The 25,959-nt window shown below is 39.5% G+C and overlaps 3 protein-coding genes across 12 annotated transcripts in view; 2 read left to right on the top strand and 1 right to left on the bottom strand.

Annotated features, from left to right (window-relative positions):
* for (cGMP-dependent protein kinase for) overlaps positions 1-19,988 on the top strand; it is a 61,221-nt gene extending 41,233 nt beyond the window's left edge. For 4 of the 10 annotated variants that reach the window (XM_018001808.2, XM_089465775.1, XM_089465777.1 and 1 more), the window contains 7 exons: positions 3,250-3,416; positions 16,035-16,254; positions 17,523-17,759; positions 17,819-17,968; positions 18,034-18,653; positions 18,717-18,906; positions 18,987-19,988. In XM_018001808.2, the coding sequence (XP_017857297.1) occupies positions 3,250-3,416; positions 16,035-16,254; positions 17,523-17,759; positions 17,819-17,968; positions 18,034-18,653; positions 18,717-18,906; positions 18,987-19,152 (1,750 nt within the window). In that variant the 3' untranslated portion in view covers positions 19,153-19,988. Of the gene's footprint in view, positions 1-3,249; positions 3,417-3,833; positions 4,150-6,444; positions 7,295-14,022; positions 15,295-16,034; positions 16,255-17,522; positions 17,760-17,818; positions 17,969-18,033; positions 18,654-18,716; positions 18,907-18,986 lie in introns of those variants that run through there. The other 6 variants (XM_089465780.1, XM_089465781.1, XM_089465779.1 and 3 more) reach the window with 6 other exon arrangements.
* Positions 19,989-20,128: 140 nt separating this feature from the next.
* LOC108610022 (kappaPI-actitoxin-Ael3a) lies at positions 20,129-21,514 on the top strand. The gene is made up of 2 exons (XM_018001843.2): positions 20,129-21,200; positions 21,263-21,514. Exons 1-2 carry the CDS (start codon positions 21,089-21,091, stop codon positions 21,436-21,438), a joined length of 288 nt encoding a protein of 95 aa, XP_017857332.1. The 5' UTR covers positions 20,129-21,088; the 3' UTR covers positions 21,439-21,514.
* On the bottom strand, positions 21,453-23,468 carry Ugt36A1 (UDP-glycosyltransferase family 36 member A1). The gene is made up of 3 exons (XM_018001826.2): positions 22,138-23,468; positions 21,860-22,076; positions 21,453-21,799 (listed from the first exon to the last, which is right to left on the bottom strand). Exons 1-3 carry the CDS (start codon positions 23,240-23,242, stop codon positions 21,511-21,513), a joined length of 1,611 nt encoding a protein of 536 aa, XP_017857315.1. The 5' UTR covers positions 23,243-23,468; the 3' UTR covers positions 21,453-21,510.
* Positions 23,469-25,959: the final 2,491 nt, after the last annotated feature.

The raw sequence follows: 25,959 nt of genomic DNA, 5'->3' as shown, positions 1-25,959 counted from the left end.
GTCTCTTAGCATTAAACCTATATCTAGCCCTTCACCATTAATTTTGTAAAAGGCAGATGCATGCATTTCAATGTTATAATCACGATCTAAAAGTTTCACGAAGTCAATCCATTATTATATTTTATCTACACTTTGCAGCATAAAAGTCGTTAAATGATTTTTAAAAGCTTTCTCGCCTTGAGCTGCCCACATACCACTTTAGAGCTTACAAAATCCCCCGAGTAATCTTTATTTATCTCTAATTACACACGCAATTGATATATATATATATATATATATATATCATTTTACGTTCGGGTTGTTCGACTGGTGGTTTATGAGAATTGGTTTATGAGGACTGCTTTTCGACGTTTGCACACACAATTTGGTCTGAAAGCAAAAGTCAACTGCAAATCGTTGAAACGCACCCGCAATGCGAAATCTTTACCTCTCGAGACAGCGTCTTGGGAGGCTGGCCTATAGAAAAAGGTGCAGCTCGGCGACTCGTTGGCGTCTGTTTGGTTTTTTGGGGAGGCGGGGCATTCGAGCAGCCTTGGCATGCCTTACGCATGCACGAAATCAAATTTACGTACAAATATAGTCATATAAATGGTTATAGCTTCCGATAGACAACTGGAACAGTGCCAGGCTGCCCGACTGCCTAGCTGCCAGCACGCCCCAAAGGTCTAATTGAAGCTATTAATTGTTTGGCTCGCCCGCGGTGGCATGCCACACCATTGCAGCCAATGGGGCGATCGTTTGCACCGTGGGCAACACAAATTGCACACCACACGCATTTTTCGCCTGCTGTGCTGCTGTGCGAATGCTAATTTACGCATATCAAATGCAACTTAGTTTGCAGCATGATCAACTAGAGCATGCCCTGCATAAGCTACGATTATTGTGTTACAGGAATCCAAATAAGAGTCAGACGCTGCGACTCACAGCAGGAATCAACTCTCTGCCTTGGGCTTTAGACATTCTGTTTGCCTTCAAGTTAATTGGCATTGAGTTCTATTTCGATAATAATGTAAAACTAGAGTATGTTGGCACCATAAAAATATTTATTTGCAGGACATTATTTGATAAAAATTTGAGTTTCTCTTCTCTTATTCTTTTAGTTCAAGAAGAGGGAGGAGTAACTAAATTAGATATAAAGCCAACATTTGCATTTATATACTAGATTTAATCTATGATTAGATCATTTATGAAATATCATAACTTCACTATTTTTAAATTATTTGTTTTAGTATGTTAATTGGCTATTTTTGCAGGATTTTTCAATTTCTTAACTCTTAAGTTAATAGTTCAGTAATTTTAAAATCAGACTGTAGATGTAGGAGACTCATTCTGAAAACTTGAAAATTTTCTATATTTCCTAAGTGACGAAAAAAAAAAATCCCTCATAAGTAAAACAAAATTCTAAGCTTAAATAAGCTAATATAAACATCCATAATTAAATAATTCTTTTTCTGCCTTTAAATATTTATAACATTACTTGCATTACATTACATCTAGTCCCCAAACTTTGTCGAACAATAGTAATTAACTTTTCAAACACCTCGAAGTTAGAGTATTTAAAGGCGTTTAGTGGCGTCGGAATAGCGCCGCGGGTGTTGCTGCCACAGCCACGCACCACATCGAGCTCTTGGCGTCGAACTTGTTTCGATTACCCAAAATATACTTTCGGTCGGGTAGTCGAAATATAATACGCATTTTTCTTTCGTAAAAAATGTAATAAAAGACGGCGCTTGCAGCTTGCCAAAATAAATTGGTCGCTTCCTAGGCAACGACGACTGTGCCAACAGCTAAATCTTACAGCCATCTACGATGATTACACTGTTCGAAAACTTGGAGTGTGTTCTACGAAGTTGATATATTAACTATGATGCAGCTTGTTGAAGGACTTAAGCACTTGTGTTAATGTAACAATATTTGAATACTTGCTCAAGCAAATTGAGTTTTAATTAATTTAAAAATTTTATGATCATATTATCTATGCCAAGATATTTTATTTCAAATTGAAAATTTTATCAATCGATAAAACTTTATTAAAATGTGAAGTATGATTTAATTCAATGCTCCAAATAACTGTTTAATTTATCTTTCCATACGAAAGAGTTACATTCTCTAGGGCTTAGAATAAATCAGTTTAACAGTAGTTTGACTTTAGTGAAATGTTATCAGAAGTACATATAGGGGCATAAAAATGACTACCAGCAGATTGGTGAAAGTATAGATCAAAGGGATACCTACATAGATATTGTATTTGGCCTTTTTCATATATTTAACTAAAAGTTATAATAAAATATATGAAATAAAAAGTTGTATAAAACATAGGCCGTAATTTTTAGTAGTGTATAATTGTGGACTCTAACCTGCGCCGTTAGGTGCGCAACTGTCGCTGGTAACGAGTAGCCTGTATGTTTATTAAATTTTTATATTTTAATTGTAAGTGTTGTTAGGCGTGAGTGTGTGTGTGTGTGTGTGTGTGTGTGTGTGTGTGTGTGTGTGTGTGTGTGTGTGTGTGTGTGTGTGTGTCTGTGCCAAAACTATGTGATTACCGGCCAAACAGGCGGCACAGCTTGTTGTCTGTTGTCGACCTGGCTGGATAGCTGGCTGTGTGGCTGTATGGCTGTATGGCTGTCTAACTCATCATCCACTATCGTGGCTGGCTATAGCTAATTTTATGTCTACGCGCATGCGCAGCGTTGCCAGAGTTTACAAATTGGATGACCAACGACGACAAGTGCGTTACGCCCGATTTCAAGACTTGGCTTTAATTAATCGGCCCAAGTCGATTAAGCCTGACTGTCCGGCTGCCTGGCTGCCTGGTTGGTTGTCAATTGTGCTGACAGATAAAGTCATTTGACATTTACAGGCAGCACATGGCACATGGCATAGCCTCTCCCCCATCTTCTCCCCTTCCTTGTAATCACCTCCGCCTACTTCTCTTGCATTTTTCAAATTTGTTGCAATTTTATATCGTATAATATATATATATTTTTTCTTTTTTGCGTACAACTTGTTGCATTCGATGTAAGCCAAAGTGGCGAAGCAGATAAAAAACGATTTATATGTGTCAGTCGCGAAATTAATTGGCCTTTTGACTTTGTCAGCGGCGAGTGTGCAGAATAGTTGTTAAGACCACAACTGATCATTTTTGGGACGTAACCATTTGACAGTTGTGCTACCATATTCGTACTTACCTCAAGCGTAACTAATTTATGGCCAAACATTTATCCATATCTATTTCATATCTATTGACAGCTCCCGTGAACTTATCAAAGCGGCCATTTTGGATAACGACTTCATGAAAAACTTGGACTTGGCCCAAATACGCGAAATTGTCGATTGCATGTATCCGGTCAAGTATCCAGCCAAGAATCTAATCATCAAGGAGGGAGATGTCGGCAGCATTGTCTATGTTATGGAAGGTGAGTCAGTGTATTTTTTAAATAATTAATAATAATTACATACGTTGAGTGGGCGAAACTGAAACTAATAGAGATTGCATAGGGCAGAGTTCCCTTTTTTTGAGTAATAAAAGAAGAAAGTTCATTAAAAAAATAGCTACATTTGATTTGGATTGATTTTATATTAAGTGAATGCGATTTCTTCGATTAGGGTAAGACAACTGCAGTGATAAATGCTATGCTATATAGCTTTAAGGATGTCAGATCTTCAGCAAATGCTATCTTACTTTTTTATAGAAGAAAAGTAATCGATTCAAGATGAATTTTAATGCCTAGAGCATTGCGTTATTCAGCTTTAACAACTGCTACTTTTTTATGATTGATGTTGATTAGCTATTTCTGTCAAATAATAGAAATTTTTATATAATTTTAGAAAATGTTTCAATAGACACAAAATACATTGTGTTCAGAAAGTGCTTCAACTAATACAGTTTTATAATTTTCTCAAATCGATTTTAATTGATTTGATTGATAGTACAGTACACATCCAACAGTCAAAATGAAATAATGCAAAAAAAGACAACATTTTTACAAATTCGTTAAGTTACAAACATTTCGCTTAAGGTCGTGTAAAATTTATTCGCAATGTTTTTAGTGTTGTGCAAAATTGTGAAATCTCTAAAGGAACAATTTCATAGACACTGTTATCTACTTTTAATATTTCTGAGACAGCTGCCAGCTCTGTTCCAAATGGGTATGTCAAAATGATTATTAAATATACATATAAATTCAATACTTTAAATTAACTAAAATAGCTGACACTTTTAAGTATGCAAAGCTTGAACTGCATTGAAATGGACTCACTTTACAGTGCCGCCCATAAGTATGCAATAGAATATATTCAATTTATATCAATTGCAACTGCAGTATTTACTCTTGTACTCCCTGCTGCCACTTCTGCTCCTCACTTGGCATTGGGTTGTCAGGGCTAGCCGCCCACGCCTGTTCTGTCTGCCGATCGTGCCACTCGTTGTGGCAGATAAGTAGCGCCTACTTTGGCAGCGCACGCGCAGCTGGCTCCAGTGCCCTCCCAGAAATGCGCATGCCTTGCAGTGCACACACCCACACAGCACTCAGCACATTGCACAGAGCGCGTCGAGAAGTTCACAAGCTTGGCTTGGCCTGGCTTGGCTGGGGCTGCGAAATGTCAGCGATCTGGCAGCAGCTTCTAAATTTAGTTTTCCTTTCAATTTTTCGTATACCCTGTGCGAATGTCAAATGTGGGTGGGATGGAGTTTCAGAACTTTTGAAGTAAGGTATTATAAAAATAAATTTTCATCATTAATTTGCTATAAATTGGTAGTTACATAAAAATTATAAAAAATCTGGGATATTTGATTCAAATTTTTGATTGCATATATATAACACGTGTGTGTATATATTTTTATATACCTTTATATATTTTAAGTTACTCTAATTGATTTATATGAAGCTGTACAAAAAACTCTTTAATTTCATATACAGAATACCTAACTGCAGGGTATCTACAATTTAGCATTTCGATTCGCTTCATTTTAACGTGTTTCTCGGACTTGTTACTTCAATTTTGTTTTTGTTTTCTTGGGTGTGCTTATTTCTAATTGTTGTTTTAAATATTTGCACGCCAATGTTCGAATTTATTTAGATTCGAGTTTAGGATTGGCTCCGGTTGTTTGCTATTCGTGTTAATTTAGTAGTCGAATTAATTCAAGCACTTTTTTTCGTGTTTAATTGCGTCAGCAACAAAGCTAATTGCGTGATGTACAAATTAAAAAGTCTCAGACTGAGTGCCAAAATCAAGAAGAAGAAAGTTAACATTGTGCTTCCTCATAAAAACTGAAACCAAATGATGATTCATAATAATGATAATGATGCTGTTGATGATGATCATGCAACAGCGTCGACAGTTGCTTCCTTAATCTGTGCAACCTCCGCACTTGAAAGCCGGCTGCAACAACTTGGAAGCCAAAAAAAAAAAAAAAAAAAAAATACATACAACAGATGTCATGGCAGCTGTTGCTGCTGCAGGCAACAAAGAGAGTGTGTGTGAGAGAGAGAGAGAGAGAGTGAGGCAGAGCGAGAGCATGATCGATACTCTCTGAACTGCAGATGTGCAAAAATCGTGTGTGCTTCGGCTGAGTGAGCAACTTGTATACGCTTCAAATTGCATGAATGAACCATAGTGATAATTAAGTATTCAGAGCTGTGACACTTGGGTTAATAATACGGTGATAAGGCGAGTACATTTACGTACATGAAACAAATAGATAACGAATTCATTTAGTGGCATAAATAGCAGCTGATTAAAAGCTTTTCATGTGTCTGACACACAGTAGTAGCAATTGATTTGAAAACATTCTAATCTTTAGAAAATAAAGGAATAAAGTAACTGTCCATAGCAATCAACAAGTATTAAGTCGACTTTCCATATTTAAATTATTTAATGAAATATAATACTTACAATATATTATATATAAATATATAATATAGTCTGATCTCTAAGGAAAAACCTTTGTATGAATAGAATTATCGAAATTTAAATTTAAATTAGATTTATATTTAAATTACTTTCTTGCATAAATTATACTTTTTGATCATGACAAATTTCTTTATTAATTAAAATACTCATACACATAGTTATTAATTTGAGCATAAACATAATTAATTGAATAATTCGTATCATTTGTTGAGCTACAAGCAATCAGTGAGTACAAGTAGCGTATCAGTTAAGCGTAGCTGGTTAGCGAGTCGACCTTGTCTATTAACGCACTTGTTTTCGTCTACGTTTTACCTGCATATGCACACATATTCACTCTCACACATTTTTTTCCACAGCAACTCTCTCTCACCCGCGCACACACTATTGTTGCTCAGCTGGTGCTGATCTCTTTGGCCAATGGCCATCCCTCAAACGAGTCGTGCTCAATCTCATTCTTGCGCGCTCTCTCTCTCTCTCTCTCTCTCTCTCTCTCTCTCTCTCTCTCTCTCTTACTGTCTGTCATTTGCTGGCTGTGCGACTCACAGCGGGAATCATTCGTTCAGCAGCCAGCGGAGCAAGTGAACGTGCGAGGCGCATGCGCGCTCGGCTTGCAAAAATAATATTGAAGAAAAAACACACTCACACACAGAAACTCGTGTTTCGTTCGCGTGCTCGTGCGTGTAGCGTGATTCGTGTCGTTCGGCTGCAACTCTTGTGTTTTGTTTTTTGCATATCGTATGCACGCTTCGTCGCGCGTGGAATATTACAACAACGCAGCCCACTTTAAAGAGGGGCATGAAAAGTAGAAGAAATAATATTAATACTCAAGTACTCACACACACACGCACTTAAGCGTGTGTATGTATTTGTAGACATAATAGCCGCATTCCAACAATTACACAGCCTTTAAAGATGTTTCATTAAAATATTTTTTTTTGCTCTATTTTCAACAAGGCAATTACATAAACATATAAACATTTTCTATTGTTTTGTCTGTGGTACATTGTTCCGTGCGGCCCATTCTATAAGTCCACAGCAAACCAACACGGAACGCCAAGCGAATGAATTTATTTCCCATGTGTTGTTTACAAAACCAAAAAAGATCGAAACCCGGCTATAAACCAGAAATTATGTAGAAAAGGCAAGCGACAAGCAATGCGGTTTCTACGAATTGCTGTTGGCTTGGAGAATTCTTGACAGGCAACAAGAAGAGAAAAAAATCAAGCAAGAAAAATAAAAACTAAAAGTGAAAGTGTATTAAAAAAAACAACAAAAAATCAACTCCTGTTTGTTGCAGTTTGTTGCACGGACTCGTGGGCGTGCCAAAGTACGCAGATCTGTAAAACAGTAAGAGAGGGAGAGACCTATAACGGACTGAGAGGTAGAGCATGGGGGGAACTGAAGTTACAGTACATTTGCTCTTTATACACATACATATACAATTTTGTGTCGATTGAACGAAAAGATCACTTGAAGAATTCCGGTTTTTGTGGTTTTTCACAGTTGTTGCTGCTATTGTTGTTTGTGTTGTTGCTGCTATTTGTTTCGTGTTGCTTGCCCCCTCACATTTGGCGGATTTGTATTTTGTCGGTCATTGGTCCGAAAAAGTGTAGACAGAATTAAAAAAAAAAAAAAGTAAAAAAGAAAAATACTTTTGTATATATAAAAAATACTCGAAATAAAGATCCAAGATCCAAGTCAAGTCAAATAATGGTAAATGGCAAATGGCAAAAGAACCGTAACTTGACGCTGACAAACAATTAAATTGATATAGTTGCCCAGATAATGTATTCACTCAGGGCCTGATACATCAGTTGAGTCGTGCAAGAATGTGAAGCATTAAGAAACTCTGATTTTGCAACACTTTATACCTGCAAAGAAATGCGGAAGACGTGGGCAGCATTTCATGTGGCATCACAAGCAAAAGAAATAACAAAAAAATAAAGATTTAAGCCAACATTAAATTAGAAATCGTGCGAAAGCCAAAGACAATCAAAGAAACCCAACCCGAGCCAAGACGGCAGAAAAAGTAAAAGAAATAATGAAGTAAAGCTCAGGTGTGACAAAAATTAAATACTCTCTTGAATGTCTAAGGTAGATCTGACTGGCTATAGTATTTTATAAAGACTATATTGCTGGAAATCTAAGAATTTATCTATTCTTCTACATATAGGGTAAAATATTACTCTTTATCGATATATATCCATAAAACATATGACAATATTAAAAGTGAATATCTATTTCCAATATCAATCAATCCTCTACAACGGATTCTAGCTTATTATTTGATATGAAAGCAACTAGATTTGATAAGTTCATATTGCTCTTCCAATATATAGGGTATTAGAAAGACAGAAGAGGAAAAACAAAGAGTCACAAAAACGACAAAAGTGTGTTAATGTCGCGCGTTTTGTTACGTTCGGATTCTGCTTTGTAGCCCATTTGGCTTCTTCAGAGTGCGGCTCAGTTTGTCCCAAGCGATCGTTTAGCTGGCGGGGAATTGCGTTCATTAATCAGATCCGCTAGATGGCCAAGGGGAAACTCTCACTTTTCCAGCTGCTTGCAGGCACAGAGGCAGCGCTTTTCTGTCGAATGATTAAGTAACTTGCGATCGAGCCTCGAGCTAGCAGCTACTACGATTAGATGATGATCGTAACAATGGGAAAATGAGCGCATAATGTGAAAATGAGCAGCAATTGGGCTTGGGGCTAAGGTAAAATGAAAATATGATCATACATAATATATATCTTTCTGTTTTGATCAGATATGATCAAAGACTGCGCTGCTTTAAGCATGTTTTGTCCATAAATTAAATACCTTTCAAGCTGTAAAAAGTAATCTTATCAATGGAAATTTTTGTGATTTCAATGATCAGTTAAGAATTTTACGAATTTGATGGGCAAAGGAGAATTTGTTGATATGAATTGTTCAAAGTTTTCGTGTAATAAAAATCTGGCTAAATTTGTTTATAAACACATAAAGCTCAGTCTTCCATTGGAGTGCCTTAATTGCACTTCGATCAGTAATACTTCAAGAATTTCTTTAGCTGCTTTAATGATACTTTTCTCAAGGCATTGAATTGCCAAGCATTCCAATTTCTCGAATTTGAAGTGCTTACAATTTCACGATCGAAATATTGCTGTTAACATTTATCGGTTCATATCAGGTATCCGACTGTGAATGAGGTATATGCATTATTGTTGCTCTACCGGATCAGGTTTGGATATCATTCCAGTCATTGGGCCAAATCGCTTCGATGTCATTAATCAGAATTCTGAAATTGAAAAATATTTCACGACCACAGCTATATATACATACATAGATATAGGCTATATCAATTGAAATTCAGCAAGAAATTGCCTGAGAGATTCTATTACATTGAATGGACATAGACGGATTTTTAATTGAGCTTCAATTCTTACTAATAAATAGAGTGATCGTTCAACTGATATTTTATTAACAATATATTTAAATAAATAACATCAATTTATACGACATATAATATACAAATGTGATGATGCAAACTGTTATAAAGATGATTAAAATGTAGCTACCGATTTTCTTATAGCTGAATTTCGCATAAAAATCTAATAAATCTTTTTAATGTTCATAAATTGCTTATATAATGGTCATTGAAAATACTCGAAAGAAATGCTTAAAATTATATCAGATCGCATAAAACTTTTGTTGTATTTAGACAAATATTTTGAGCAATCAAATACCAGTTCCATCCTAATTCTATTCATTGTTGAATTCGCAAAAAGAGAAATAGAATAAAATAAATAAATATAAGTATTGTTGCTAATGAGCTCACAATGTATCTGGTTTGACTACAATCTAATATACACATATATATATACCTATGTATGTTATATGTATAATAAACCAACAAGATCTTTAAGACGATCGCAAACATGCATCGGCGCTACCTGAAAATGTCAATCAGTTTCTACTTTCTTTATTGGCCTAGGCAGACAAAAGAAGTTATAAATATTTATTACAATAATTTGCAAGCCAAAGCAGAGAAGCAGATAAAATGCGGTCAGGCTGAAAAAAAGATGACTAAGGCAGTGGAATTTTTAATGTAGTTGTTGCCAGGGCTCGGAAGCGGGAAAGCAAATATAATAAAAAGGTTGTTTATAGTTTTTATTTATTTTTTTTTTTTATGGCATTATATGTAATTGCGTAGAGTCAGGCAAAGCGAAGAAATCAAGTGAACATGAAATGATGTAGCTTTTGCCCTTGGCACATAATCATTAAGCAACTGCCTCTGTGACTAACTTCAGTTTAATTGAGGCTGGTCTGGGCGCTGGCTCAGAGGCGACCGTTACGTTTATAAATAGCCGCAGCCAAAAGCCAAATGTTAAGCCGCTAAAGCTTGAAACGGGCTTTTGTAAATTCTTGCGATTGTATTCAAATCAGCGAACAATGTGAGATAGAAACAGATATAGCAGAGCGACAGCGAGCGGCAGATAGAGAGAAAGAGAGAGAGAGAGAGAAAGAGACAGGGAGAGACAAGCTGGCTGGCTTAGCCAACTTGTTGTTGACCTTGCACAGCAGTTTCATTAAAGCCATTGCAAAATCTTTTTGGCCAGCTGCATACGCTCTGTGCCTTTTGCTGTTTCTTTTTGTTTTCGAGTTGTTCAACACTGTGTGACGGATTTCCGCATTGAGAATGAGAGGCATATAGAGAGAGGGAGATAGACAAACTCTTTGAACTATGGCCTCTCATGACGGCGCCTTTCCATTTACCAACTGGTACATAGCGCACATTTTCCATTTCATCTCCAATTACAATTTCAATTTCATTCCAAGCTGCCTTCCAGTGTCTATTATCGACGCCTGCTGCTGCCTTATCAGCTCGAGAGCTGCGGCACGAGGTTGTCTCTCTGACACGTCCTGATAAGCCATATAGTTAGTTATTTCCAATTCCATTCATTCGAGACATTTATTTTTGGTCATGTTACGCAAATACTCGTACTTCGACAAGCAAACAAACTGAAAGACAAGTACAATAATTGGAGTCGGCGCAACTGACTGCATAATACTCGTTCACGGTTCGAAAAACCGGCGAAACGTATGACAAAATGAAAATGTTTTCCGCTTCAATAGATGGAGCTAATAATTAATAGGTGCACGAGTAGAGGAGGTTAGCAGTGAACTGTGGCTTAAGAGTGTGGAAAATATAATTATTTCCTTTCTGATATGCCAATAGTCTGTATCTGTAGAGAATCTCAACAGCAAAATAATTTTTATTTTTTAACTGTTACATAATATAGTATTATCCCCGAAAGTGCTTAATCAAGTGATCATTCTCGACTATTATAAATTTGAATTGTTATCATTTATAACGATCGACATCTAGCATAAAAACCAATATACTCGTTTGACTTGGTATCCGTAAATAGAAACTACAAAACTACATTTGCTGTTTTGTTTACCGATTGATGATGCCTATGCATTGAAGGCAAACAATGATCGTCAGCTGGCTATCTTTTAGTCATAATTGTACTTCTTTTTCACTGATTTTTCTTTTTTTTTGCATGGCTGAAAGCAATCACGTAATTGCCTGGGTTACTCCCAGCCGTCAACGTTTCGCTTTTTTGGCTTAAATGGTAATGTGACATTTCTGGAGCACCTTGACGTAAATTTATAAAACGCATGAAGTTCACTTTATATTGTGTACGAATTGCAAAAAGTTTGATCAGTTAGCCAAACACTCGATATTTATATAAATCGAGTTTTTGTTATGTTGTTGGAATTCGATTTGTAGAGTTTTCAAGAGCTCTTTAAGCCGTGCTGCATTGATCTTGAGCGTGCTTTAGTGGACTTGGTTCATGAGCTCAGCTGATCAGCTGTTAATAGATAAATGAATTTTATTTATTTTTTATTTATCATTATATTTATTTGTTTTTAATGAAGCTTTATAGCAATTGGATGTCTTTTTTTAATTACCTATTAAAATCTTTTTAATTGACTTTTGGCTAGGTCAGGAAAGCTTATCAGTTATTTTTTGACGTTTTCCCAAGTATATTCCAGGAAATTCATGTAGCAGATTCTATAAATGACCCCGTATATTTCTTACTGATGATCATTAGAGTGGGATTTCCTCGATAATGATTATGAGGGGATTTCTACCCTGAATTTCTCTCTAAATATTCTTATACATTTGTTTCCTAGTCAGTTGATTGATTAAAAGTCGATATATATTTTTGTTGAAATTTATTTTAATTAAATTCAATCTGATCAGCGATCGTTTTGAATTTCTAATATCAAGAAAGTGTATCTAATTTAAATTGTAAATTATCGTTGGAGTATGAACATTTTAAGTGACTCTCAATATGAACTTTCTCATAGACGAAACTGTTAGCTCTCAAATATATTTATTAGAGCTTCCAAACCTGATCTCTCAACATCTTGCTGTTTGTTCTTTAGTGTTTGTTCTAATTAGTCACAGTTGGATCATCAATCAAAGTGTTTGACGATGCATGACTGATGTATATTTTGCATAATGTTAGCATGTTATAAAACTTCCAAGTTAAGTGATGATTTAATCCATAGTTTACTTGGATTTCTGTTCTAAAAACAAGTAAAGTTGTTCAATTTCTCTAGTTTTGTGTGTTTTTGGGAGCACACAATACCTGCATGCCATTGCGTTACGTTCTACTTCTCGAAAAAGCTGTTAAGCTATGTATTTTAATTATACCTGAAGTTATTTATTGTGCTGTAAAAATTGATTCCTTCACAGCTTTTGTTTTCAGTTTTCACGCTCATTTGAACATTAAGTATACGTGACCTGATCATTTATTTTTTGTGAATAATTTATAGTGATTGTGATCGAGTTATTAAACAACACTATATATTGCTATGCAAGTTTAGATCTGTAAAATATATTAGTTTTATTTTGTTTTCATCCAAGTCAAATATTTGTTGATCATATGACGCAGGTGATAAGTGAGCCATAAGTAGAAATGTCCACAACTTCTGTGAAGCTAATCACTTCAATCTCTTTATTTAGTCTGTTTACAACTTTAGCTAATCACTTAAGTCTTCGAATCTCTTTCCTACTAGCATTTCTTTTTCTTGTAAACAACTATCAAGATCAGCTTAACGATCGTCTATTTGCTTAGGGCTCATACATGAGCTGAGGCGCAAAGATTTGCTTTTTGCTTTAATCGCTCAGGTTACCTCATAACTTGAAGATCATTTAGTTGCACATGATGATCATCATCATCATTATTATCATCAATGATCAATTTCCCTTGAATGTGGTTTCTAGGTTAATTATGCGAATACATTTACAGATCGAAGTTATTATGTTTATATTTCATGTACGCCAATGACTCACGATCCATTTTTCCGCTTAGTTCGGTCAGCCACATAATTAACTGGAACACCTGAGCTTAACTTTTCGTTGTTTACCTATCGCCAGCCTTGTCTTTGTATGCCCTACCCATAGAGCAATATACATGTATTCATTCATCATCATTTTATTTGCGCTCACGTTTTGGGGGCAATTCCCAATGCATTAGCTGCGTGCACTCTCTGTAAAAGCAAAGTCTCGACTTATTCATTCACACGCTTATTCAAATTGCAACAAAATAATTAACACTTAAGTCTAATTGTTATTAACTTTATAGACTTGTGTGGTGTACACACACACACACACACACATACTACATATGAATACACACAGAGACAAAGGCAAACAGTGAGGTCTGCAAATATTGGCACAACTGTTGGGTTTGGATTTGTTTTTTGACTATGGGATTTGATTTTCGTAGTTCGCCCATAGCTCGAGGCATTTTCGTCGTATAACTTTTGTTTAATATGTACGTGAGGCAGGCTTGGAAAGTTTAACAACATGTGCAAGAAATCGCTTTGGTAATATTAATAATAGAAAACTAAATACAATTTGGCGTCTGTCCTCAGTTGTTGTTTTTCTTTTACCGTCCACTGACTCGTCAAAATTCCAAGCGCGAATTTCATGGCTTGGTTATGCAAAAGACAACAAACAACAACAATCAGCAACAACAACAACAACAACAACGAAAACAAAGCCAAGTCGTGTCTTTTAACTAACAAAACAAATCTCGTCAAAATCGCCAGCGCCGTCATCGACAGGCCAGTGAAATCTTTGGGCCAGCTAAAAGCCATAGCTGACAAAAGTAGTAAAAATAATAAAAAGCTGAAAGGAAAAACAAGAAAATTGCTCAAACAACATGAAAATCAAACATTATCCGGGCAAAGCTGTCGATGCGAGCCTCTCGCTGGACAACGACAGCGCCATGGGCGCCCTGTATGAGGCCAACTGGTTGCAGGCGCATCATCAGCACCATCGAGCGCCCACGCAGCCAACACTCAGTCGACAGCCGAGCAACGCCGGCTCGAGCAGTTTCCTGCTCGATGGCATCTCGGCTCTGAGCAAGTATCAGATGACGCTGGAGAACATTAGGCGGCTGGAGCAGCAGGCGCAGGACAAGCGCATTGTGAGTGCCATCAAGGAGCTGAATGGCTATAGGCCGTCGGCGCTGCAGCATCACCAGCAGCAGCAGCTGGACAATGGCTGGGTGGCTGAGGAGGAGACGGAGGCGGAGGAGGAGCAGTTGGGGGAGAAACCAAAAACTGACAATGCTCCAACGCCAACCGCCGCCAACGTTAATCACTATGTAGTTGATCCAACGGAACGCCAGCGCCTGCCACGCCCGCGGCAACAGCTGTCCGTGAAGCCGCCCTCGCTGCGTCGCAGTCAAACGATGCTGCAGCATCCGCCGCCCAGTTATGTGACGCTACGTGCGCCCAAATCGAAACCCGCCCAACACAACAGCAGCAACAGCTCCTCCGCCTACTCCACATTCTCCTCCGCTGCCGAGGATCGGCAGCCGGAGCGTGTCATCTGCCAGCAGCCGTTGCGCCTACTCCAGCCACCCACAGAGCCGCCGCCACCTCCACCAACAGCCGGCAGCAAAGCAGCGCGCGCCTTCAAGCCGCTCAGCAGATCACAGACGAGTGTCCAGCGCTATGCCACCATCCGCATGCCCAACCACTCCGCCTCCTTCTGTCGGGCTACGGCACGCGCGGCGGAAACGCCAGACATCAGGCGGCACAGCCTAGAGGAGGCGTTGCAAGGTCTGCAGCTAGAGGAGCAGCTGCCGGATGCTGCTGCAGAGCCAGTTGTGAGCAGGCAGCCCGAGAGACACACGTCACGTCACATCTCGCCTGGGGCCAGCAGCAATGGCAGCGCGAAGGATCTCAACGGCGAAGGCTTCTGCATACCGCGGCCACGTCTCATTGTGCCCGTGCACACATACGCGCGACGCCGTCGCACAGGGAATCTCAAGGAGCAGTCAGCGAATGCCCAGGAGGAGGATGTAACCAGTGGTAAGGAGGTTGCGTAGAGTAGGTTGTAAAGGGTTGCGAAAAGTTGAGATGAGAGAATTGATGAATCAAAAGGTTGATTGATTGGGTTATTAAGATTGGAGAGAGTTAAGATCTGCATTGAAATGACTTACAATGATTTAAATCAGATTCATACTAATCTAGCTGGTTATTGTAATCATTAGCAAAGATTGGAATAACTATTTGAAAGACGTTTTTGGTATAGGGATATGTTGAGGTAGCTGAAACCTATATATATTGAACTCAGATGTGATTCGATGTTGTAGGATTCGATCAAAATTCAAATCTATTAGGGAGATTCAATATATAGAACCAAACAACCCTAATTAAAGATAAAATCCAAATTAAATTTGTATATAATTTTCTCAAGTCAGTTTTCTTTACTTTTAACTCTATTCGTCTCTAGCTTAAAGCTATATTCTGAATCAATTAGGTTTGAAAGCCCTTAATTAAAAGAGCAAAGCTACCAAAATTTCTACAAAGACTACCAATAATTTCTGTGGAGTTCATAAAGCTGCCGTCGCTCGCTCAATGAGTTCTTGAGCTCAAAGCGTAGCACGAAGCTTAATTGAGAGTTATTGAAAGAAAGCACCGAGCTGTGCCTTTAATTTCGATGACTAAGACATTTGTTTGCTTCTACAATTTGCGCTCTGCTTTCCCATACTTTGTTTACACCAAGTGAGATCTCTTGTTTAATCAATCGAACGCTCTGCTCGTTTCAGATGGACGCGTGGAGGTGTCACGCGAGGGCAAGTACCTGTCGACGCTCTCCGGCGCCAAGGTGCTGGGCGAATTGGCCATATTGTACAATTGCCAGAGGACGGCGACAATCACAGCGATCACCGAGTGCAATCTGTGGGCGATCGAACGCCAATGCTTCCAGACAATCATGATGCGAACGGGCCTCATTCGGCAGGCGGAATACACGGATTTCCTCAAGAGGTATGTAGTCTGGATTAGTTAGTGGACTGGACATCGAGATAAGGTTTTAGCTTTCATTATTTCCTCGAGCCAAATAACAAATTGCTCAACTGGTTGCAGAAATGCAATTAATGTGCATTTGCACTTAATTATATCAATTCCGCCAAGTTGTTGTTGTTGTAGTTTCTTCTTTCTATACATATCTCTGGCCATTATAAGAGAAAAAAAAAGTAATATATATAAAACGCTTGGTTTAAGGATTTTTGTTGTTCGTGTTTGGTTATTTTTTGTGCAACTTTCTCTTCGTCAAATGGGCAAACAGCATCAGACGACTTTGATGTCGTCGTCATGGTCATGGGCGTCTCATATACGTCTATTACAATGACGTGCAATGGCTCAAAATGAAAAGACGATGCGACGGACCGACAGACACACAGACGGAGGGAGAGACTGACAGACCGGCAGACCGAAGACTTCGATCGTTCGGTTAACGAACGCATCGAAATGTTTTCTTTTCTCTCCAACAGATGCACAAGTTGGCAACCAGTTTAAGGCCACGAAGCTGGCGCCGTGAGTGACCAACAAATTAATCGCATTTAATTGGCCGCATTGAGGGTAGGCCAGGCGCCTTCAAACACCTTTGATGGCCAGAGCTGACTCCCCTTCCGCGCTCGTGGCACCTTTATAATATGATTAGCGCTCAAAGAGTTTCGACATTTCAAGCATGAAATTGCGCGAAAAAAATGCATTACACCACATGAAAATGAAAGTGCAGTTAAGGGGACGGCTGTAGTTAAGCTGATAGAGATTAAGCCGATGAGTAACGTTACGAAAGACACAATTCAGCAGTTTGGCAGAAGGTTTTTTGGGCAGTGGGTATATAAATAGGGAATTATGACTAGGGAAATGATAGGAATGATGATAGATAATGAGTTATTCCTTGCTTGGCTTATTTTACTAGACAGATCAAAATGATTTTTAATCAGGATTTATATTTGTTTCTTTTTTTCTTTGCTTTCCGAATAAATTTCCTTAAAATATGAATCCTCCATTCTTAAAATCTGTCTAGCATTTGCTGAGGGCAAATATCATCTACCTTTGCTAGCTCTTTATAATCTAGTTGAACTGGAAAAGGTGACAGAACTATTTAAAAATCTTTTTAGCCTTTGCCTACTTGAGAATACTCTTCACCTTTTCCTTTTACCCTTTGTTCAAAATAAGTTGTTTTCTTTTCTTATACTTATTTTTTTTCGTTTTTAATGCAATTTCTTCTTCACTTCGTGCTGTAGCGTGCCCATTTTCAAGGACTTGGCCGAAGATACACTGATCAAAATCTCCGATGTGCTTGAAGAGACGCACTATCAGCGGGGTGATTATATTGTGCGCCAGGGCGCTCGTGGCGACACCTTCTTCATCATCTCGAAAGGCAAGGTGCGTGTGACAATCAAGCAGCAGGATACCCAGGAGGAGAAATTCATCCGCATGTTGGGTAAAGGTGACTTCTTTGGCGAGAAGGCCTTGCAGGGGTAAGTAGAGCAATCGATTGGCATTAGCTTCTAGCTAACTAACGTTGGTCTATTTATAGAGATGATCTGCGCACAGCCAACATCATTTGTGAGTCGCCCGAGGGCGTCAGCTGTTTGGTCATTGATCGCGAGACATTCAATCAGCTAATATCGAGCCTGGACGAGATCAAGCATCGCTATGACGATGAGGGTGCCATGGAACGCAGAAAGTAAGTCTAAGCTGAGCGTACAAATATCTTGATCGGCTCACTTATCTCTGCTTGAACTCCACTAGGATCAATGAGGAGTTCCGCGACATTAATCTGACAGATCTGCGTGTGATTGCCACACTGGGTGTGGGAGGCTTCGGGCGCGTGGAGCTGGTGCAAGTGAATGGCGACAACTCGCGTTCGTTTGCCCTCAAGCAGATGAAGAAGTCGCAGATTGTGGAGACGCGTCAGCAGCAGCACATCATGTCCGAGAAGGAAATAATGGGCGAGGCCAATTGCCAGTTCATTGTGAAACTGTTCAAGACCTTCAAGGACAAGAAGTATCTGTATATGCTGATGGAGAGCTGTCTGGGCGGCGAACTCTGGACGATATTGCGTGATAAGGGCAACTTCGATGATGCCACGACTAGATTCTATACGGCTTGCGTGGTTGAGGCATTTGACTACCTGCACTCGCGCAACATTATCTACAGGGATCTGAAGCCGGAGAACCTGCTGCTGGATGAGAAGGGATACGTGAAGCTGGTGGACTTTGGCTTTGCCAAGAAACTGCAGACGGGCCGCAAAACCTGGACTTTCTGTGGCACGCCCGAATATGTGGCGCCTGAGGTGATACTGAATCGAGGACATGACATAAGCGCCGATTACTGGTCACTTGGCGTGCTCATGTTTGAGCTGCTCACGGGTGAGTAGCGACTGATAATCCCGATGCCTCTCAAGCTCTTTACTCACTCTTCACTTTTTACAGGAACTCCACCGTTTACGGGCTCGGATCCCATGCGCACATACAACATTATACTTAAGGGCATCGATGCCATCGAATTTCCGCGCAATATCACACGCAATGCCAGCAATTTGATCAAGAAACTGTGTCGCGATAATCCCGCCGAGCGTTTGGGCTATCAACGCGGCGGCATTAGCGAAATACAGAAACACAAGTGAGTGCATCACTGCGGGGGAGGGAGGGAAATACTAGCTAGATCTATAATATTTATTAATAAATTCATTTGCTATGTAGATGGTTCGATGGCTTCTATTGGTGGGGCCTGCAGAATCGCTCTCTGGAGCCACCAATAAAGCCCAGCGTGAAGAGCGTTGTGGACACAGCCAATTTCGATGAGTATCCACCCGATCCGGAGGGACCGCCACCAGATGATGTTAGTGGCTGGGACAAGGATTTCTAGTGTAGAAAACGTACGGAATGTTTTTTTTTTAAATTTTTTTTTTTGACGCTGCTCTCTAACGAACTATGTCGCGCATCTGCTGCCACTGGAGACAGAGGGTTATTGATAAGCGATCGGTTGGATCTTAACTAGTGCGCCATTTGTGTGCCAAAGCAATAGTCAGGATCAGGCTTCCACAATAATGAAAGCTGATCCCCCAAGTAGCAGTCGCAACGCCTAGGGTCCTCATACTACTAATCGTAATCGCAAAGAAAAAAAAAAAAAAAAAAAAAAAAACAAAAAAAAAGGATACACATCTGCACACACCCATCTACAAGCAGCTTAAGCATGCAGCTCATTGTCTCAGAGATCTGATTATCATGATAACATTGTGCAACACTATGAATTTATTAACGAGTTTATAAACTATTATTATGTAAAGATTGAGAAATCTATGTCTTCTAGTTCATTGGATATCGATAGAAATTGTAAGTAGGTTCCTGTGTCCTGGCATTGCTCTAATTTAGCCATGTGCATTGTGTAAATTGTTTTCCCCTATCTATTATCTATAATCAAATTATAATCAACAAAATAATTGTTAAATGTACCAAGTGCAAACACATACACACATACACATCGGATTGCCTTATAGTCTGTAAGCTGATTCTTATGCAATTATATGATCAAGACTTTCATACCCATAACATGTAACTCTTTCCTTCACTTGTCTAATTATCTATCCATCATTTTACTATTTCTAAGCAATTGTTGATCTATACGCTAATAATTATTTAACCATTTAAGACTTTGTCATTTTTTTATAATCAATGATATCTATATAAATATGTAAAATAGTATGTTCATTGTTGTTCATTTTAATGGATATGATGGATAATGGGTATTGCTGAAAAGGGATAAACTTCAAATTTCTGTATAACATAAAAAAATATTCTAGTATATTCGGTTGATAAAATTTAAATATGTCATATAGTTCTGTATAAGGTAGTAGTTACTGTAGTAGTTTTCCTTTGATAAAAAGAAACAGCTTGCGCACTTTTTAAATAGGGATATATTTATAAGAATTCTTGTATTATTAATTACATGAATTATTTATTTGAGATGTATCCCATCTGTTGTCGCCTCTTGACTGTTTCTATGCAAGCTATCATATCATTCTTGAACATTTAAGCAGGTTTACCCCTAGCAGAGAGATACGAACATAACTATCAGTTAAAAACTAAGCTCTGATAGTTTATCAAAATGTCAAATCGAATAGTTTAGTAAAATATGTTCAGCATGTTGTATACGTTCAATTCGCCATGTTCTAGATATACCCATATCAGCCCTTCTATACTAGGGACATTAAAGAAAATAAGATAAAAAACAAGTCTAGAAGGGTATTTAATATTCGATATCTTTGATATATATTAGCTTGTCATTCTCAATTACACTCACTCGATTTGCCATTAGTTTATTCAGCACTTCGTATAGCTTACGGAAGCCTCTCTTGCTTCCTGGATTTGAGCACTCGAGGAAACTGGCCGAAAACTCACGTTTTGACTCAATGAGAATTGAATGCAATTCCAGTGCATACGAAAGAAAAAAAAACATCAAATTGAAGCGAAAAGCAAAAAGCCAAAATAGAATTCAAGACAGAAACTCAGCTACGTGCGCAACGAGACTTTAGGAAAAATTCAAAAGCAGAGAAAGCTGAGAAAAATAAGTCTAGAGCTCGAGCACTGAACGGAGAACATTCTGTAGAGGTAGTTCGATTCGTACGGTTCTAGACAAACGGAACAGTCTATACCCAAAAACACAGTAAACAACAAAAATATAAATAAAAACTAAAAAAATAAAAATAGATATAAGTAGAAGTGATTTTAGCTGATCGGTAACTGCGTATGATATATATTTGCATATATTTTAAATGATCCGAAGATCGTAAAGAAGATCCAGAATGATAACGATTAGCTGGAGCGTGCTGCTGTTCCTGCTGCTGCTGCATATAACCGTCACCTTCAGCCTGCATCTGGAGAATCAGACGCGCGAGCATGTCAAGCAGCTGATCGGTGAGTTCTATCGAATCGTAGCCGATGAATCGGGCTAATGCTGTTGAGATTCCCGCTTCTAGCTTGCAAACAGCCGAAGGCGCCGGGCCTGTGCCGTGGCCGGCAGTTGCGCTACGCCTACAACAAGGAGACGGCCAACTGCGAGAGCTTCTACTACACGGGCTGCGCCTCCACGGAGAACAATTTCCTGACCTACGAGGAGTGCAGACGCGACTGCATGCAGCGCGGACGCTACTAGAGAGTAGATCTAAGTTATTTATTATCTTTGTTTTTATTGACAACAAAAACATCTATTGAAATTCCCTGAGAACTAAGACTTTTTGGCCTTCTTGGACTTGGGCGGCTTCCGCGGCGTCTGGCCTCGTGTCAGGGCACGCCAGCTGGCGATGAGCAGCAGCAGCACCACCACCAAGATGACAGCCAAACTGTCCAGCGAGTGGTAGATAAACCAGTTGAGCTCGATGCCCGGCGATTGCAGTAGCTCGACTGCAAACATGCCATGCTGCATCACGTGCTCCACGCTCCAAATGGCCGTCTCGAGCGGCGTGCGCTCGCGCTGATTGAAGATCTGCGCTAGCTGCGCGGCACGTGAGGCGTAGCTGCAGGGGATTAAAGATTAGTTAGAGAAATAGAATCAATTAGATCTCTAGGTAGCTCACCTGGGCTTGCTTAGCTCATTCAGCGACTCCTGCAGCATTTCCACATTGATGTCCAGATAGTCCAGCTTGAGGCCGATGCCGCGATCCTGGGCCGCATAGGCATTCAGAAACTGATCGCCATAGATGGGCGTCATGAGCATCGGCTTGCCGCAGTGCAGCGCCTCGGTGAGTCCCAGCAGACCGGCGTGCGCCCAGAATAGACGCACCTTCGGCTGGCCTAGGAGCAATGTGAAAGTTAGCTTTAATTCAAAAAAGATTTACTTTGCGATTCGACTTACAGAGCAGCGCCAGCTGCGGCGCCCATTTCACAAACAGAAACTTGCTGGCATCCAGTTGGGGCTTGGGCGGCTCCGAAGATTCCCATTTCCAGATTACGTTTAGGGGCTGCTGCTGCAGCACCTCGATAATCGCGTCCAGTTTCTCGGCATCGATGCTGGAGGCGCGCACCATGGAGCCCCAGCTGATGAAGATGACGCCCTGCTTGGACTGCTCCAGGAACTGGACAATGAGCGGGCTCAGCTGCTGCTCGTCCTTGCTCGTGATGTGCACGCCGCCCACCTCCAGGAATTGCTGAGTGCGCGGGCGACTGCCCATGTGTGAGTAGTGCTGGTTTCCCAGGATGAATGCCGTCTGGGCACGAGCCACAGCATCCACATCCACATCGATGTCGAGATGGCGCTTGATCAGCGCATTGTCCGCCCGATTCGTGTGCAGCCTGTAGATGAGCTTCAGCAGCTTGGCCTGGAAGAAGTTCAGGAGGCGATCGCGCCACTGCAGAGGTCGGGGGAAGCCGACGAACTCGGACTGGACATAGGACGGCGTATCGGGCAGATCGATGCGGTCGTAGTAGTAGGGCATCAGTGCACAAGTGCTAATCCCAATGATGGGCAGCTTCAGCAGCTGCGCAACTGCCAGCTGGCAGTCCGTGCTGAAGTACTCCGTGAGCAGCAGATCGTAGGGCTGCTGTTTATGGCGCTCCAAGATAGTCTCAACATGGCCACTCTGGAAGAGGCTCTCACAGGAGATCTGCCCGTTGATATAGAGCTCGTAGTACTCCTTCAGGAGCTCCCACAGCGAGCGTGTGGGCGTGTGCTCCGACAGCGGCACCACGTTGATTGTGGTATTCGACTGATCCTCGTTTGCGTCGGAAATCAGCAGCTCTTCGTAATTTGGCAGCTGCGCTGCCTGGGGATGTCGCACATACGAAATGACCGTCAGCCGGTGACCCCGCTGCGACAGCTCGTTGAGAATGGGTAGCACCACCTTAAAGTGGCTGTAGCCAAAGTGCGGGAATATGGCGAGCACATTGCCCGCACTTGCCCCACTTAGAATCAGCGCCACACAAAATCCAATTAACGTCGCACGTCCCATTGCCGTCTTCATTGCTGCGCGGTGGTCGAACAAATGACGCTTTGTTCGTGGGTGCCATGATTACGCAACGCATCGCTTGATATCGCGCTTGACTGCGGTTGAGATACCCGTCTGCGACTATTACTATTGTTGTTGCGGTTTATTAATAAGTGTTTGTTTGTCACTTTGTGGCTGATTGCATGATTAAACTGCTGCACTTGTACTTGTCAGCAATTGCATGTTTGTGACGTATGTCAGCACTGGTCGAGCTATTATCGATCGCACATTGAAAAACAATTTCATACTTTTGAGAGCGGTTTCTCTTTTTTCAAATGAGTGTTGCAGCCCTGACAATGGCAATTTGTTACACAGCTATCCACAGCAGAAAGTGTGCATTTTTATGTAGCATACTTTTGTGCGCATTCCTAAATATTTTGTTCGGCGGTAATTTTTTTGACTCGAACTATAGATGGCGCTAGCAAAGCAGTTAAGGTTTTAAAAATATACGCATAATTATATTAAATTGTCCTGCAAAACTGGTGTTTTAATTTAAAATAAATTTATCAAAATTTTATATATGCTATGTATATATAAACTAATTTATTAGTTACATATGTTGTTGGGAAATAAATTTATTTAAAAATATAAATACACACATATTTCTTGAATTTTAGCAATTAGATAAGCTGTTAGAAGTTTCTTAGTCAAAAGTGCCTACCGCATGGAAAATGTAAGGCTTTTATTTTAACTTCATTCTTAGAAACTTCAGGACGTTAAAGCCTCATAACAAACTAAAAGTCTCTTTAGATTATAACAAATCCAATCTGAATCAAATTATCAATTCCCATTCATAAGTTCGATTCATTTTCATTTCAGTAATTGGCCTCTTAACTTATTGTCGAGCACTTAATGCTGGCAAAGCCTTGAGATGTTCGATGCACAATTGAATTGGAAAAGGCCCCGAAAACAATAGATAATGGACAGTAGGAAGCGTTAATTGAAACCGCAAGCGATGCGACGAAGAGGCAATGTTAATAATTGTAATTGGCAGACAAAATGCAATTCGACTGGCAGCTGCAACAGCAGCAGCTGCGACAAGTGCAGCGCACCAAGAGTATAAGAGAGAGCGAGAGGGTGAGAGAGATGGAAGAACAGGGCTGGCCACAAGATTAGGAACTGTTAGAGCAAGTGCGCAGGCAGAGGGAAATCCATTTGGCTGCCTCGAGACATGGACATGGAACGACAGCTCTTTAGGCGCCTGCAAATGTGTAAAGGGTGGCTACAATCACGTCTGTGTGTGTAAGCGTGTGTGTGTGACTGGCTGTGATTGTGATTGTGGGCGTTGTCAACGACCCACTTCCCAGGGCAACACAACAAGTGCGCCGATTGGGCCACATTAGACGATAAGAGTCCAAAAACAAAAAAGTGAGAGAGAGAAAAAAACGCCAACCGTTAACAATGCTCGTAAGTGTTTTTTAACGATAAAATATAATAAGCAGCAGAAGACGCAAGGAGTGCAGGAAAAGTGTATTTGAACAAACAGAGCAATTAAAAGTGAGCTCAGCGCCAGAGTGCCTCAGAGGCGATAAGTGGATGCCCATGGGAAGCATTATACTGCCTGCCAGCTAGCGCGCGGTAGTTTCAATGACGCCCCCAATAAACACACTTACAGATTGGCCCCGATATCATCTCCGAAAAAATACAAACCACACTTACCATATGTGCATGTACCGAAAACCGAAAAAAAAAACATTTTCGAAATTTATATGAATTTCAGTTTGCCCTATATTCTCAGAATTCGAATATTAAACGAAACTCTGTTTACACTTTGCTGAAATAGTTTTCTTTTTGAAATGAATAAGTATATTGATATGGCTAAAATTTGAGAATCCGCTTTGCTATGTGGTTTATCTTGCTGGTATTTTACTATTCTGCAGATTCTTAATTTTGTATGAGATTATAAAGGGTATTTTTTTCTATGTCTTCATATCAAATTTGGGGAGTCTTTTGGGAAAGTATATTAAATTAAAAACTTAATAATGAAAATGTATTTATATCATTTAGTTATAGGCAGTCTTTATGATAATTTTTTTTCTCGTCTTTTGTTAGAAATGCTGCGTAGTAACAATTGCTAAAATTTGCATATTTTAAATTTTTATCAGGATTATTTGTCAATTGCATTTTTTTATATTTCATATAAATTACATATTTATTGGTTCGCTTCCTGAAAGGTAACAACCTTTCAGACAATATATAATACATATTAAATATTGAGTATTGATTAGATTTAAGGTTTTAGAAGGATTTTTTTTTTTACTTCTAAAATACCGGAAGATTATACTTTGGCTATCATTCTGTGTTCTTTCAAGTGGTGCTCTAGTACTAAGGGGGCTTGGCTTTTAAATGATATCAGTTGCATTTTTTTAATGAGAGTTTTTCTTTCGAGTAGAACCTAAAACACTAAAAAAATTAATGTGACCGTGAGTCTAAAAAAAAAAAAATAAATAAATAAATAAATAAAAATAAAAATAAATCAAAGTTATTTAGAGAAATAATGCTTTGTTCTCGAAAAACGCTTTACGGCACTTTGCCAGATTTTATATATTTATGAAGACTGTGAATATAAAATGTAGAAATCGTCATGCTATAAGAATTATATATTTTCCATCGCTCATCGTCTGGCGTCAGTTTTTATGGGCTGGGTTCCAATCTCAGCAATCGTGTAATCTATATATGCCCGAAATTAATAT

This window comes from Drosophila arizonae, chromosome 3 (assembly GCF_054131065.1).
Source record: "Drosophila arizonae isolate 15081-1271.41 chromosome 3, UAZ_ARI_1.0, whole genome shotgun sequence".
NCBI classification, from domain to species: Eukaryota; Metazoa; Arthropoda; class Insecta; order Diptera; family Drosophilidae; genus Drosophila; species Drosophila arizonae.
The sequence above is the reverse complement of the archived record's forward strand: the minus strand, read 5'-3'. Positions and strand labels throughout refer to the sequence as shown.

Bases quoted from the DNA above. Each gene is read 5' to 3' on its own strand.
- LOC108610022 (XM_018001843.2), top strand. From the start codon at position 21,089: ATGATAACGATTAGCTGGAGCGTGCTGCTGTTCCTGCTGCTGCTGCAT. The intron at 21,201-21,262 runs GTGAGTTCTATC...TCCCGCTTCTAG, and splicing joins GCATGTCAAGCAGCTGATCG to CTTGCAAACAGCCGAAGGCG.
- Ugt36A1 (XM_018001826.2), bottom strand. From the start codon at position 23,242: ATGAAGACGGCAATGGGACGTGCGACGTTAATTGGATTTTGTGTGGCG. The intron at 22,077-22,137 runs GTAAGTCGAATC...CATTGCTCCTAG, and splicing joins GCCGCAGCTGGCGCTGCTCT to GCCAGCCGAAGGTGCGTCTA. The intron at 21,800-21,859 runs GTGAGCTACCTA...AATCCCCTGCAG, and splicing joins AATGAGCTAAGCAAGCCCAG to CTACGCCTCACGTGCCGCGC.